At 36.4% G+C, this 16,378-nt stretch overlaps 1 protein-coding gene across 1 annotated transcript in view; it reads right to left on the reverse strand.

Annotated features, from left to right (window-relative positions):
- Positions 1 to 16,378, reverse strand: part of LOC140170995 (uncharacterized) — a gene marked incomplete at its 5' end in the record, with an annotated part of 81,166 nt that overhangs the window by 33,103 nt on the left and 31,685 nt on the right. Inside the window, 4 exon segments of the mRNA XM_072194181.1 lie at positions 2,652 to 2,755; positions 4,227 to 4,359; positions 6,118 to 6,199; positions 14,155 to 14,276. Of these exon segments, the coding sequence (XP_072050282.1) occupies positions 2,652 to 2,755; positions 4,227 to 4,359; positions 6,118 to 6,199; positions 14,155 to 14,276 (441 nt within the window).

Raw genomic sequence — 16,378 nt, forward strand, 5'->3', positions numbered from 1 at the left:
TGTTATTTATTTAATTCTGTCCTCAGTTTAATAGCCTTTTTATTTAAATTTCCTGATCTTATTATAGCTTTTTTTTCTTACATTTCCTGAAGAGTTTCTTTCTTTCCTTCTTTAGCCTATTTTATTCCCGTTTTCATTTTGTGACTAACTATAACCCACATACTCGTACAGCCTGTTTGTCCTCATTTTGTTTTCTTTTTATTTATAGTAGGCCTACCTCTTCATGTTGTTTGTACTTTTTAACACACATCTTTTTCCCGTATTTATTACGCTACGGTCGTTAATATCATTCATTACGTGTCTCTGCGTCGTTTACGCGTGTCATGGCGTAGTGTTGCATTACCTGTGCGGTATCGTTGCGTTACCCGCGCGGTATCGCTGTGCTGCGCGAGCGGCTTGGCATTAGATACACCTGTGCGACGCGCAGGGCTAGCTTAGTAACTGACTCCTTTTTTTGTTTACCTAGTATAGCAACGGACCACATTTTCACTGATTTTGAGGCCAATTCTTGACCATTTTCAACCAAATTTTCGCATTACCGTCTCCGTATATTCCTCGATCTCCCGTATGAATTTGGTGACATTTGGATCGAAACCGACGGAGCCTTTATGTGCATACATAGATAGATACATACATACATAGATACAACATTCCCCTATTTATAGTAAGATTCTCATTTTTTACAAGAACTTTCCAGAAAACTTACTTTCAACACCTTGGTCTGGTGGTTACGGTTCGCTATCTCTAAGGACCGCTATCTCTAAAGTTCGCTATCCCTAAGGTTCGTTATCACTAATTACGAAAAAGGTCCACTATACATAAGGTTCGATATCACTAATTTTGAAAAAGGTTCGGTATTCCTAAGGTTCGATATCACTAATTTTAAATAAGGTTCGCTATCTCTAATTTTAAATAAGGTCCGCTATCACTAATTTATTGAAGGTTCGCTATCTCTAAGGTTCGCTATCACTAATTTAAAACAAGGTCCGCTATCTCTAATTTTAACAATCCCGGTATCCCTAAGGTTCGCTATCTCTAATTTCAAATAAGGTCCGCTATCTCTAAGGTTCACTATCTCTAAGGTTCGCTATCTCCAAGGTTCGCTATCACTAATTTCAAATAAGGTTCGATATCTCTAATTTCAAACAAGGTTCGCTATCTCTAATTTATAATAAGGTTCGCTATCTCTAATTTTAAACAAGGTTCGCTATTATAAATAAGAGATAGCGGACCTTTTATAAAATTAGAGATAGCGGACCTTATTTAAAATTAGAGACAGTGGACCTTATTTAAGATTAGTGATAACGAACCTTAGGTATAGCGCACCCTAATCACAATTAGTGATAGCGAACCTTAGAGATAGCGAACCTTAATTAATTAGGGATAGCGAACCCTAAACAAAATTAGTGATAGCGAACCTTAGGTATAGCGGACCTTTATTGCAATTAGTGATAACGAACCTTAGAGATAGCGAACCTTCAATAAATTAGTGATAGCGGACCTTATTCAAAATTAGTGATAGCGAACCTTATTTAAATTAGTGATAGCGAACCTTATTTAAAATTAGGGATATCGAACCTTAGAACTCGCGAACCTTATTCTAAATTAGTGATATCGAACCTTAGAAGTAGCGGACCTTTTTTTAGGTATAGCGAACCCTTTTCTCTATTAGAGATAGTGGGATTCTGATCTCCATAGACTTTACACGTTAGTGATAGCGAACCTTAGAGATAGTGGTCCTTAGAGATAGCGGGATGTCACCGGTCTGGTGCGGACATTTTATAAATGAATTTAGAAGAGCAGCAACGACACCACTTGCATTACATTCCAGATGTTAAATCTACATCATATGCAAAACTTGAGCAAAAATGAACGAGTCCGTTTTATTATAGGGCCATTTGTCTATAACTGGTCTTTACGTGTAGCCCTCTGGAGAGAGTGCCTGTTGAGGGCGCTATAACCCCCATTTTAGGAACAAAAATGTGATTTTTAAAAAACGGACCGTCAAATGCTAAAATTTTCAGAGTATGTAGTATGAACATGTAGAAATATAATCAAGTAGTTACCCTACCTGCTCTTCTCCGAAAAAATAAAAAGTCCTATACCTCAATGATAATGAAACCTAGGTGTCAACACTACAGTGTTTAAATCTTTGTGTTACCCCTACCCCCTTAATGTAAGGAAATCCAATTCAGTTGACTAACTTCATAAAAAACATGTGATTAGGGCAAACAATACAAATTCAATTGCACAAACTTTCCCTATTAAAAGTACATGATCTAGTTGATGATGTTAATCATCATCGTGTTTTTATTTCTTTGTTGATAAATCAGTTCTATATTTAACTAGACAACAGGAAGTCTGTTGTTGTACTGGATAACTCATAGCTGGAATAATCAAATTTTTAAAGAGACATGCATAGATTTATGTACAAAAAAATTTGCCTACAGAGAAAAAGGAGCATTTGTCCCCCTAAATATTTTTCTTTCCCCCCAGGTTTGCCAACCCCCCCGCTTCAAGGTAAAAATTACCCCTTTTACGGCATTTTTGCCCCCCCTGAAATTCACTTCCTGGTGCAGCCACTGTGTATGCCAACAGGTTGATATATTTTTGCGACATTTCAACGACAGCACTAATGTCTGTATACTTACGTGTAAGTTTACTACTGGTGTGTCAGCCCCCATCATATGAAATGCTATGTAGGAAACCTGGTAGATATCTGGCCTCTTCTCATGGTCTACCTCTAACATAAATCCTGTAGGAGAATGAATATAATCAATCACATGAATAACTTATTATAGTCAGTTGTGAATAGGTTGCTTTTTTTTTTGCTTTGTGGCTGGTTTTAATTTGTCACATTAATGTGATTTCTCCGTCTCTATCATTTGTTTTTGTATTGTAATGATCTTGCCGAATAACAAACAAACAAACACTAATGAATTTCAATAATTTAGAGTAAACTTGTGACAATTTTGGGGGGGGGCCAAAATTTGTTGATTTGTCTCCCCCCTCCCCCGAAAAAATTCACGGTGCTGCCACTAGTTATTAGAGCATAACAGTAGAATACACCTTGTGTTTAGGGTTAGAGTTTAGGGTTAGGTTAAATGTTAGGGTATGGTAGGTATAATATATAAACAAATTTTAATCTTTCCCCAGAGCAGCCAGCCAGTGCACTTAAACATTGAAAAAAAAAACACAAAAAAAAACCCCAGTGCATCTGGCCGAATTCGAACCGGCGACCTTCGTAATACTAGCACAATGCTCTAGCCAACTAAGCCAAAGAAGCACGCTGGAGAAGAACAGAAGATATAAACCTATAGGCATTAGGTTCGAATGGTGTTCGTCGCATTCCTAGCAGATTCCTAGCAGAAGGCATCAGAACAACATATTTATAACAAATACACAAAGTCAATAGGTATGAAGTTAAATATCGTCAGCCTCATAACAAAAAATTTCCATGTTACTTGTTTGTATTTTGACCCTGTTGAGTAATAAACCAATACATTGTTCACCTTGGATGTGTTTCTTTAAAGAAATACAATGAAGTATAACATCAAAAGAGATGTATTCCAAAGTTAATGAAAACTGCGGCTGCACATTAGATTAGATTAATTATGGCTTTATTTACTCAGAAAATCAAAATTACAAATGAGTAACATGTAAGAATGACTTAGGCAATTTTGTTATGAGGGTGACAATATTATAGTTCAGGCATGAGAATTCATTTTCGTGGAAAAAGTCTGGAAATTGTTTTTAAAAAGCTGGAAAAGCTCTAAAAATTGTAGGAATTTTGACATCACAAAAGTCTGTTTCCAGTGTTTTGACTGGATATTCTCATGCCTGATGGTTACTCCTTGCAAGTAACATGTGCATATTTTTTTCTTTGGGGGGGCTTTGAAGGAGAGCCCCGGGTAAAGCAGGGGCCGCCAAAACGAAGGGGCGCAGAAGAAGGCGGCAAAAAGAATTAATAAAGAAAAAGAGCGGAAAAAATGTGAAAAAGTATAAAAAGTTGTGAAAAATGGTACTATACATCAAAATGTGTTGCTTTTAGGGCGCTAGCGCCTACAATCCTTTTTTTCTTCTTGCTCTTTTCAAACCACTGGAAAAAAAAATCGGGTCAACCTTTTTGGGCTGTTGAGGAAGGGGCGGCAAAATTGAATTTTCTTCAGCCCCCGGGATAGGAGCGGCCACGGTACGCTACTGAGTAAACAAACTGCCATACTTACGTATAAGTCTATGCATATCTTTGGAGAATTTTGAGTTGTCAGGAATGGTGAACGATCCGTTTTGTATGGCAAGGCTACTCTCACCAAATGGTAGCGAGAAGAAACACAACTTGTACAGCATACATCCCATAGCCTAATATAGGAAAGTGTCAAAGGTCAAATTTGTTTTGGTGAAAGTGCATACTAATTTATCCCAATGTTTTTCCTCTATTCTTGTTATAAATTTATTCTATCACTAGGATCCAGAACATGCTCATCTATCAAGGCACAGTTCTTTAACCCCAATATATTTGCACATTCATTGAATGACCTTTAAAAATTTGGGTACAAAAACTCATACTCTGAAACTTGAGGTCAAATTTTACACTATGTTTGTTTAATTGAGGTTATTGAACTATGCCATTGGGATGAGGCCATTGTGACCCATAGTGTATTTCAATTCAAAGCGGATGGTCAAAACTGACTTTATTGATTACCATCTATTTATTACTCTGTAAGGTGAGATTTATTTGTTTTTATCATGATGATTATGGAAACAAAAATTCAACTCAAGTCAATATCTCATGTGCCTTCAGGTTTAATATACACAACAAAAATGGTCACTATTTGTTCCTTGTTGTACCTTAACCATTAGCCTTTTCAAAGTATGGCGTACACAAAAGGAGGGCAGTCTTCAAGTTGGGTAAAACGCAGCAAATTCAAAAGACTTGACCCACTTCGTGCAGCGCCATCCTATTGTGTCCGCCATATCTGGAAAAGGCTAATTTATGGCATAAGAAAGTATGATATGAGCAAAGTACTGTGAGATACATCCTTATAATCATCACTGGGTGGGAAATACCGGATATGTACTTTTTGCCCTTGAACATGGATGAAGCAAACCATTCAATATTAAGTCTACACCTATAAGGCTTTATCCATGTTCAAGGGCCAAAAGTAAATATGAGGTGTTTCCTACATGTACTTTTGGCCCTTGAACATGGACGAGGCAAACATTCAATATTAAAGGCCCATTCAGTGATTTGCTCATCCGGACGATCGTAAAAATCATCAAAATTCAGATTTTGGTACCTTTGTAATTGGTATAGATGTGCTAACATAGCCTGCTAGTGGTTCTGTCGAAAGCCGTGTATTTTAGACAAAATAAAGCATTTGCATGATTCTGGACTTTTGATACTGACAGTACAAAAAGTCCGACTCGAGATCGAAAGAAGCTCACTCTCCAAGTACCAACACGCGCTTGCGTATTGTTTCTACTACTTATTACATCAGTAGCTACTATTTTAAACAAAATACACAATTTTAACTGTTTTTCATATTTGAATTGACCGTTAGTTTGCCTCGGTGACCTAACTGACCTTTAATTGCTTATTTTGTTTTCTACTACAAAATTAAACGCCTGTTTTAAATCAATTTAGACTCTACTTCCCCGTGTTAGAAACACTGGACTAGGAAGTTTTTCCAGTCGATTAATTGGCGCACTGTACGAAAATCTCGATTTTCTCGAGTCGATCTGAGTTGAAGTAGAAAACCTTTCTAAAACTTCTGTTTTTTGACTAATTTGTCGATGTATTTAGGGAAAAGTGGTTTAATGAAATTCTGTAGACTTATTCTTTATTTCTAAGCAACTCTGACAAATTTTCATTTTTTTTAATGTTCCTGTGAAATCACTGAAAGGGCCTTTAAGTCTACACCTATAAGGCTTTATCCATGTTCAAGGGCCAAAAGTAAATATGAGGTGTTTCCTGCATGTAGTTTTTGCCCTTGAACATGGATGAAGCAAACTCTTCAATATAAATTCTACACCTACAGGCTTTATCCATGTTCAAGGGCCAAAAGTACATATGTGGTTTTTCCCGCCCAGTGACGATATGTAGTATGATGAACTTACCCATACATCTGCCTTGGTGCTAATTGGCTTCTCTGAATACAGATCTATCATTTCCGGAGAGCGATATGACAATGTTGTATACCTGTACATGAAAATAAAAATGTGACGATCGTATTATATCGGTATTCAGTCTCATGCAATATGAGCTTTAACCCCCTGAGCACTACCTGCCGATCTAACATTGCCTCTGATTGGTCAATTACATGATATTTTCATTTTAATCACCAATCAGAATGGAGTTTTGCAAATAATTCACCCCAATTGTTTTTGCGTGGTCAAATTATTATAACCATGTTGTTGATTGGTCCAATTGATAATGAAAACTCCTTTTTGACCAATAGGCAGGTAGTTCTCATAGGGTTATGGCAACATATTTTAAACAGTTACTCTTTTTCACCATCATTTCCTTTATTACTAACACAATTATATTGACTTTATAAAATCTTTATCAGAGGTACTATATGTTTACTTCAAAGCTGTATCAAGAAAACACACTTGTAAACACGCTACTCATGTATTCAGTACACGTAAGCAGTAATGACACCAACACATGTGGAAACTTCATTATGAGGTAATATGTATGTAGCTAACCAATGCTAATGATCTGTAAATGTTAATTGTATTATGTATCAAAAGGGAGTGTCGCATTAATAATTGCCATTAATATCACCAGCTGGGACTAAATTTTTGTTTGCATTCAGTGTTGAAACACTGCACTCTCATAATGCCCAGTGACCATGGTAGGGTGTACAAACAACCAGGTATTACCCAGATCAGAACTGGCTGCGAGGTCTTTGTCATCACCTGCATCTGCCACACAATTCAAAGGCTGTAAAGTGTGCTGAGGCTTGTGGATCAACGTCTACATTTTGTAGGCGTTGTGCCTGTGTGTAGCACACTGTGATCCATCACTGCGCGCTAATGGAGAGAGCGGATAATTGAACATGAATTTTGCCTCCACCGGGAAGCGAACCAGGGACCTCTCACACCAGAGTCAATGACCTTCCAAAGTAAATGCAGTATCTGCATTGCTTTGATTACTGGTCAGCAGATACTTTGTCTAAATTCTACCTTCTTAACCCCATGAGAACTACCTGCCGATTGGCCAAAAAGAAGTTTTCATTATCAATTGGACCAATCAGCAACATTGTTAGAATAATTTCACTATGCAAAAAAATTGGGGTGAATTATTTGCAAAGCTCCATTCTGATTGGTGATTAAAGTGAAGATATCACATAATTGACCAATCAGAGGCAATGTTAGATTGGGGGTTAAGTTCCAAGTAAATACACAGTATCTGCTGTGTTACTGATATGGTAGATACTGCAACACTTCCAGTCACAATGATGCATATATACAGTGGCATCGCTACTGGGGGCAAGGGGCATTTTTCTTGCCCCACTTGCCTTGCCTTTTGATGCAAAAAAACGAAATTTCCACTTTTTGATGCAATTTTTCGCAAAATTTGTCAATTCCCCCATGAAATTCACTTTGCCTCCTCCCCAATGCCCCCGAAAAAAATTCCTGGTGCAGCCACTGTGTATATATCTGACTGCATTTAAATCTAGGTCAGTACTAATGAGATGGTCAGTTTATCCACCATACTTATAATAATAAGCTTCTTAATTTATGAGACAACGTCACTGACCTCCTGCCAAAGGCATTTAGGTATTGTTAGTCACACATGTAGTAATAAGGTTGCTTGCCACTACTAATTGTCTCGAGCCTTGCTTAGAATATTGAACTACATTTGAAAGCCTCATGCTACAGCAGCAGTTTTTAAAATTAATTTTCTTAATTTTGCCAATTTTTAGGATTTTTTGGCAAGACTAAAGTTTGTTTAAAAGTTGTTATCCTTTGCAAGATTCAATTAATGGATTTTTATGGATTTTTACCGGTGATCACTGGTGATCGAGTGTTTCAAACTGCTGGACTTCATCTATGGAATTCTCTTCCAATCAACATCATGCTGGCCAAAACATTAAACATCTTCAAAACCAAAAACTTACTTGTTGGTTAATTTTTTGCTTGTCTGGAAATTGCTTTGTTTATGATGTAGATTGCCAATGTATTATTATATGTGATGCGATCAAGCAAAATCAGTCAGAACTCGGAAATATTGATTTTGAGATATAGCCATACAAAAGAAATAATTCCTTTTGTTTTGAAAACTCTTAAATTGCTCATATCTTTGGAACTGGTTGTTCAATTTTAATGGGGCTTTCTGCAAAATCCAGATTTATAAATGCTTTTTGCTATAAGAAACTGAAAATTTAATATTTCCGAGTTCCGACTGATTTTGCTTGATTGCATCACATATGTGTTCTTTTGGAAAGTGCAGTGGTCCTTGGAGGGCACTATATAAATGCTTGGTTGTATTGTATTTTGGGTGATTTTTGAAAATGTGAATGTGGGACTTGGCCAATTTCTGCACCTTGGTTCTAATAATTGTCAAACTGACTTCACACCAAAATGTTGGCTTGGTGAGTATGAACATGATGAACAGAATCGGAAAATATAATGAATCCACTCGCACTTTCAATTTGTGGCACTTACTTGTAGTTCCAATTATCAAGCGTAAATTGATGCAAACTTAATATCTACATGTAGTAATAATCACACTACATTCTGAACTATTTCTGTACTTTCTGTGTTTCTAGTGACAAAAGCATCATCATGTACACAGTATCAGTAGCTACAGAGCACTTCCATGTACTGGGTGGGTCTTGGGGAACTACGGTACCCAATGATATGCACCCGGGGGGGGGGGGGGGACTTAGTACGGGGACGTGCCGCAAATATAGGTAGCATTTTCAGCCTTTTGGTATATCAATGACCCCTTTTTCTAAGCCAATTTTGGAATATGAATGGGTCCTTTTTTCAAAACTTTTTCAATTTTCTCGAAAAATAGCTCAATTTTGCCTCAATCTAGCCAAAATTTCGATATTTTGTCCAAAAAAATTTGGGAATGGGTTCAATTTGGCCGAGAATTTTGCATTTTGGTATATCAATGGGTCCAAATTTCTTGAAAATTTGGTATATTTATGGGTCCACTTTCAAATTCTCAGCAGCACACCCCTATCAAAATCAAACTTGAAGTACCCCCTTCCCGATATGCGTCTCTTAAGCTAGAATCTCTCTCACCATTTTAGCTAACAAATATAAAATATCAGTTATGCCAGGATTTTCTAGGGACCAAAGAACACTTTAAGCAAAGCCCTTTCAAATAGCTGGAGAGGACTTGGTGCACATATTAAAATATCAGATATCTACTGAGTACCTTTAAGTAGCTTTCAAATTAAATGCAAGAATCTTGATCAAATGAAAACAGGAAACAGCCCCTTCTCTCAACACACTAATCAGGAAGTCCACATTACATGCATACTGAGATCCAGGGCAGCCCACGTATCAATTACTGCAATTGCTTTTGTTAAAGCCCAGTTACAACACACCCTAGCAGTGATGCCAACGCCGCGACTTTATACACGCACAATTAGGCTACTTGCCGATCACTTGCCGCTACTCAAAAACCTGTGCCGCTTCTTGCCTAAAATTGGGCTGCTTTTGCAAGTGTCAGGCTATGGCAATAATTTGACGTATTTTCCTTTCAATTCTAAAGGTTTTGAGTCTCTGACACAATAAATTGCAATTAATAATGGGCTTGGACCATTTATTGATCAGTTAGTAACTTCCCATTAAAATATCAGTTTTTAGGGAAGTGTTTTCCCCCCGGGTTTTCCCTCCTATTGGGTGATTTACATTCTAAATTTGGTTAAAACCACCCAAATATCCATTATTGGGCACTTTTGGAATCGTAAAAATTAGGCTTCTTGGGAGTCACTTCACCGCGGCCTGGCGAGTCAATTCGCTGCACCTTGGCACTGAAAAGTTTTGGCAACACTGCACCCTAAATTATTTGACATCCACATTAACTCATCCACTGCAAATTTAAATATTTTGTGAGTAGCTATTTTGTGGTAATCCCTGCAGAGAGTGGATACATTTTATAATGCATAATTACAAAGTTCAATTAGCATTTGAGATCTTGATTTTCAAATCATTTAATGTAAATTGATCAGTAATTATCAAATGCTATTTTCAAATAAGGTCAAGATTGTTCTATAATTTGAAGTCAACAATAACAATGCCCACTCCTGAATTGATAGCCATGAACCTGACCTCTGATGACGTTTATTTCTTAATTTGAACAAAGGACATCCTTTGAAAATACTAAAGACTGTTTAGTTTCAAATTCAAGTGAACTGACCTAGCGATATCAATAATTTGTATATTTGAACAGTACTGGTTATCAAATAATCCTTTTGTTTAAATTTGTTGTTGATATATAAGTCCTGTCTACACGGAGGGCTATTTGCTCGAGCACCGCATTTCTCGAGCACAGACTTGGGGAAATCTGCTGTCTGAACGCTTTCAAGGATTCCAGTCCTAGAGTTATCCCCAAATTTATCCCCTAGAAATTTAGGGGATTTCACCCGGCCCCCCAACTCAACCCAAAATTGGCAACCATGAGAGTTACCAAAAAGCGCGAAAAGGGGTAATTTTTTACCAGTAGCAAGGACCGCTGAAATTGGCAAAATAGGGGTATTTAAGTTGGACTGTCCTCGAAATTTGACTGTGCAATCAGCAAAATAGGGGGTATTTTGCACTGTCCGCGAAATTTGGCAATATTTAGTGTCATTGAAAAAGGGGTTTTTGAAATTCTAGTCATTTAAAATGGGTGTTGGAAATTCTAGTCATTGAAAACCACAAAAAAGGGGTTGTTTTTGCCCAAATTTTGTCCTCGATTTTGTATAAAAGGGGGGTAAAATTGATGAAAATCATTGCAAAAGGGGGTGTTTGAAAGATTTGGTAACTCTCATGGTTGCCAACGTGTTGAGTTGGGGGGGGGATTTCACAAGTTCCCAGTGGTGCTCGAGCTCTACTGCCGTGTGAATGCTACATTTTGCGATTCTCGAGCACTGAGCTTGACCTGTGCATGGTGGTGGAGTTCCATTGTTCTACGGTACATTTAAATATTGCAATTGTCGCTCATTCTGCCTTTTCTTTCTCAACAATTCTCTTCTCCCAATCATATGTCGAAAACTCAACCGTATCGATGCCAAATCTAGAACATCGTCACCACTTTCCATCATGAATTTAAATACAAACAAGAGCAAAATGTTCTTCGCAGACCATGACATCGTAATCGGTGCCATGATGGTGGGATGGTTTGTTTACGCTCTGCCGAGTTCAATTTCGCGCGATACTGCAGAGGCTTCTGATTGTAATTCTCAAACTGACGTCATCAGGCATTGTGAAACTCGAGGATTACAGGCCACGACAGAGTCGTGTGGACACGCACTCGGGGATTGACTTAGGGATCACAATCCTCGAGCACGCCGATCCTCGAGGATTCTATGACCGTCTGAACACTGCTATAATCCCACATCTGAATGTTCTTGGCTGCTGCTAAAACTGGTCATTTTTGTAGAGTTAATTTTTGTGCTGTAATGGTCTCAAAATGAACTTTGGGGCTCCTAGGCTACACAGAACTATGTGAGAGAGAGAGACCTACATTGTATGTGCATTTGTTGGCATTTTGCCATTTCTCATACCTTAAAATTTTGGGTTGTAGCTCAAATTTACAAGGAGCAAACTTTACCCTGGAGTAAACAAATAATGAAGCGCTCTGGTAAATATAAAAACTTGATACAGTACTTAATCAGATATCAGATTATATTGTAGTTATTTATCAGAAAACAAATTAAACAATTCAAAGCTTTGATGTATCCACATTTGACTGGCAATGACAAGTTCATATTTGTGATTGATATGCGGAAGTAGAGGTAAAAAATTATGAATGTTTTTGTACCGGCCAGCCACATGCTTTTGTTGTTGTTTCTAATTTTCTATTAGACAGTTTATGAACAAAACAGAAAATATTGCCAAAAAATGATCCAAGTTGTCATAGCAAATAGAAATACCAAAATTGGTGTGTGAAGACAACAGAAGTTTTGTGTTGATTTTGCATTACCAAGGTAAAATAAGTATATATTTTAAGAACTTTCTTTCTGAATTGAAAATTTGGCAAATTCGCTGGTCCTCTTACCATGCGCACTGACCTAATATTAGAGTATAAAGCACAGGGGACAATGTAATTAGTCCAGTATCTACAGGAAGTTAATGATGACCCCCCAAAGGACTCTACCAAACCAACAATTTTAGCTTCATTTTATGGTCCTATAAAACATTCAAGATGTTAACAAAAAATAATTCCAGCCACTCCGGCCACATACAAGGTTAAAGGTCATCACAGTGGTCAAATTTCAAAGTTACTTAAATATGGTTAACAAGCACACCAAATTATTCCGCTCATTACAAGGATTCCGAAAAAGTATAGTTCGACCTACCTGCGACATACCATTCTTGAGTTAAAGCAAAAAGGTCAAATCTTGGGGGTGGTCAGTTTTTTTGACCACACAGGGATTCAGAAAAAGTATGGTTTGACCTACCTGCGACATACCGTTCTTGAGTTAAAGCAAAAAGGTCAAATCTTGGGGGGGTGGTCAGTTTTTTTAGCCACACAGGGGCCAAAAATTGAAAATGCTCTGATTTCAACAAAATTGTGTGCTTGTGTGTTTGTTGTGCTCCCCTTTGATTGTGATTGATAATGATAGGCTATTATTACACCACTGTTATGAAGCAATCATAGTCAACCACACCTTCTTGATGGCACAGGTGCAAGCAATGAGATAAGTACTGTAATGTTGACATGTAGCAATTTTAACTGAATATTACATCAACTCTGCATCAGATGATAACAAAATTCTCTATCACACCAGGTGCAGTGAATCATCTTCATTAACCAGTCACTAGGACCCACAACATGGTCATCTATCAGAGCACAGTTCTTTAACCCCAATACATTTGTACATTCATTGAATGACCTTTGACAATTTGGGTACAAAAACTCATACTCCTCAACTTCAGGTCAAATTTTGCACTATGAATGTTTAATTGAGGTTATTGAAATATGCCATTGGGATGAGTCTATTGTGGTCCATAGGGAGTATAAACAAATAATAATTCATTAATTAGATAATCTACAATCCAAGCTCTATATTTTTGACACAATAATTTAATGCTATCTCGGGACAGTTATGAGTTAATATCTGTGCTATAAAAATTGAAACCAACAGTTATAACACAGAGATGCCACTGAGTAGTAGTGAGTACTTGATAAACAAACAGTAAACCAAAAATGGTATAATGCTAAAGGTGAGCACCATTCCCGACTTGTTTCTCGTACTTGGTCCTATGGTCACATCACTCATGTGCTTAGCAAACTTCACTGGCTACCAGTTAAGGGCTGGGGTATGAACGTTTGGACAGTATTTATTTTGGGACATTAGAGCACATCAGACATATCGAATTGTATTCTGAATATGAAGAATGTCATTCCGATATCAAATAATTTTGATTTTTTGAAATTCGCAATTTAATACACATTTTATGGCAAATCATTAAAAATTGATATTTTGGATATTTAACAGTACTTGAAGTAAACTTTATAAATCTGATGATTTATACTTAAAGTGTATGTAGGTGGGATGAAAAGCCGACGATCAAAAAATCCGTATCTTCAATATGAAAGGTCAAAATTTTCAATTGACCGTCGGCTTTTTCTCCCTGCTACATACACTTTAAGAATATATCATTAGATTTATATAATTTACTTGAGGACTGTTATATATCAAAATTTGAAAAATATCAAATTTTTATAATTTGTCATAAAATTTGTATTATATTGTGATTTTTAAAAATGAAAATTATTTGATATCAGAAAGACATGCTTCAGATTCAGAATGCAATTCGATAGGTCTGAGGTGCTCTCATGTCCCACAAAAAATACTGTCGAAACGCAATAAACGCTCATTTTGGATCCCTTAAGTATCTTCTAAAATTCTTCTATGATAAAGCCATGATATTTTTACTCTTGTCCATGAATATGATTTTGACTAATCACACCATACTAACCTTTCAATTTCATCTTTGCATTGTTGTACGCCATGTTTCTTGGGATCCAGTACTTTTGCAGTGGCACTGCCAAAATCACATAACATGTACTGTCCACTAGGATGTAGCAAGATGTTCTCCACCTGGTGACAGAAAACAAGAAATTAATAAAGTATACATGTATAAACCCTAAAAATAGCTATATGATCACTTGTGTACCGGTACTTTAAAACGCCATGCCTTGGATATGATGAAACATTCTAGATATTACTTTCACCGTCCAATAATCAAAATCGTGCACAGTGATTTGCCCAAATGCATCACGGAAAGGTGCATTAATTTGCATAAATAACCTCATGAATACATATTATGTGATGCATTTGTTCCAATCATAATTTATTATTTGTAAACACGCAAATGCAGGTCATTTATAAGAGCGTAATTGTTCTAATTAATCTCACACATAATATAATCTGTGTTTGGTATTATTTTTATCGTAGCTAAATAATTTATTGTAATTTTAGTGTTATATTTTGTTTATCTTGTAAAGGTTGCATGCAATATAAGGTGCTTAATAAATTGCATGTATTATTTTATTGTTTGCGTATTGTTTCTTAATGGGCAAACAAGCATTAAAATAGATACATTTTCAATAGTCTTTATCAAAATTGTGTTATCTAATTTCATGAAACAAAAATGTAAAATTTGAGGTAATTAATGAATGACAATCATCACTTTGCATCATCTGTTTTACGGCCATTATGTGAAATCGTCTGGCTTTGTGTTGGGCCTAGCTCCACTGGAAAATGACCTCGAATCAGATAAGCATGCAGTTATTTTTGTCTAAATAATGTACCCTTTAAATGTATATATACATATGATAATTGGTATCAAAATATTTCAATCTATTAGGCAAAAACACTTTTGACTTGTACATGAATAGTGCCACATGACTGCCTACCCTCAATCACATCACATCATATTTTTAGGATATTCGCTGTCAAAGTGACATACACAATGTAATAATCGGATTAACTACCATAGCAATGGATGAATACAATTTTTGACTTTATCGCCTCGCCCTACAACATTAACACAGTACCTATGCATTGAACCATATCATTCTGTTCACTCGCACCTGTAAGATAAGTATCTTTGAAAAGAGCTGTATTATATTCAATCTATGATTGCAGACATACACAGGTGATGAGTGCAACCTGCTTGTAGTGCAGGGCGATATAGTCAAAATTGTATTCATCCATTGCTATATGGTAGTTAATCTGATTTATTATGTCACTTCGACAGCGAATTGCATAACAAAACTGAATTAAATTCAACCACTAAATGCATTCATGTAGTTTTACACAGTTGAAATCTATTTTTAACACAAACCACTCATAACTGAAACCTCCACTACCAAAACATCCAACCATCCTGACATTTCCAGAGTTTATATTCAATAAGCACAAGCAGAAATCTAGCTGATAAAGGATATTGAGACTAAATTTCATCTTGTCATTTCTGTCAATGCCCCGTAAGTTCAGGTCATTCACATTGGTAGGCATTTCCTTTCTGGCAAGGTTTTTAAAGCTTGCTGCTAATAAAATCTAGCGGTTATGATGTACGCTGTCTGTATTAGCAATGTTTCACTGAATTTAGTTAATATTGAATTTAGTTTTTAAAATATTCCTTCATTTCAAAAGCTTTTTATTGATATTTCAAAAGCTCTTATTGTTATATTTCAAAAGCTTTTATTGTTTTATTTCAAAAGCTTTTTATTGTTTTATTTCATGAGCTTTTTAGAGACAATTTTTGCAGGCCTGTAACCAGGGGGGCCGGGGGAGGACACCCCCTCCTTATCCCAAAATGCCCCAAAAGTCCCCTTTTTGACCCAAAAGTCCCATTTGCGAGTATAGGGAGCAAAAAAAAATTGGGGGTTTTATGCTTTTTTGGTCAAAAAGGTCCTAATTTTGGGGAAAAAAAAGTCCACTTTTTCATAATCAGCCCCCCCAAATAAATCCTAGTTACGGGCCTGAATTTCTGCTATACAATAGAGGGTAAGTACGCTCCAAAGAAAGAGGTGATATTTTAAAATATGTTTTCAACAATCATTGTGTGTTTACATATGAAAGAATCATATCGTTTAAAACCTATAATTTGCACCAAAAAAACAGTGCTTTTTTGATAAAACAGTTTTGAAGATGCTGCTTGTGCTGAACATTAGCCTTTTGTTGCTTTTGGAATA

The sequence above is a fragment of the Amphiura filiformis genome, chromosome 15 (assembly GCF_039555335.1).
Source record: "Amphiura filiformis chromosome 15, Afil_fr2py, whole genome shotgun sequence".
Lineage (NCBI taxonomy): Eukaryota > Metazoa > Echinodermata > Ophiuroidea > Amphilepidida > Amphiuridae > Amphiura > Amphiura filiformis.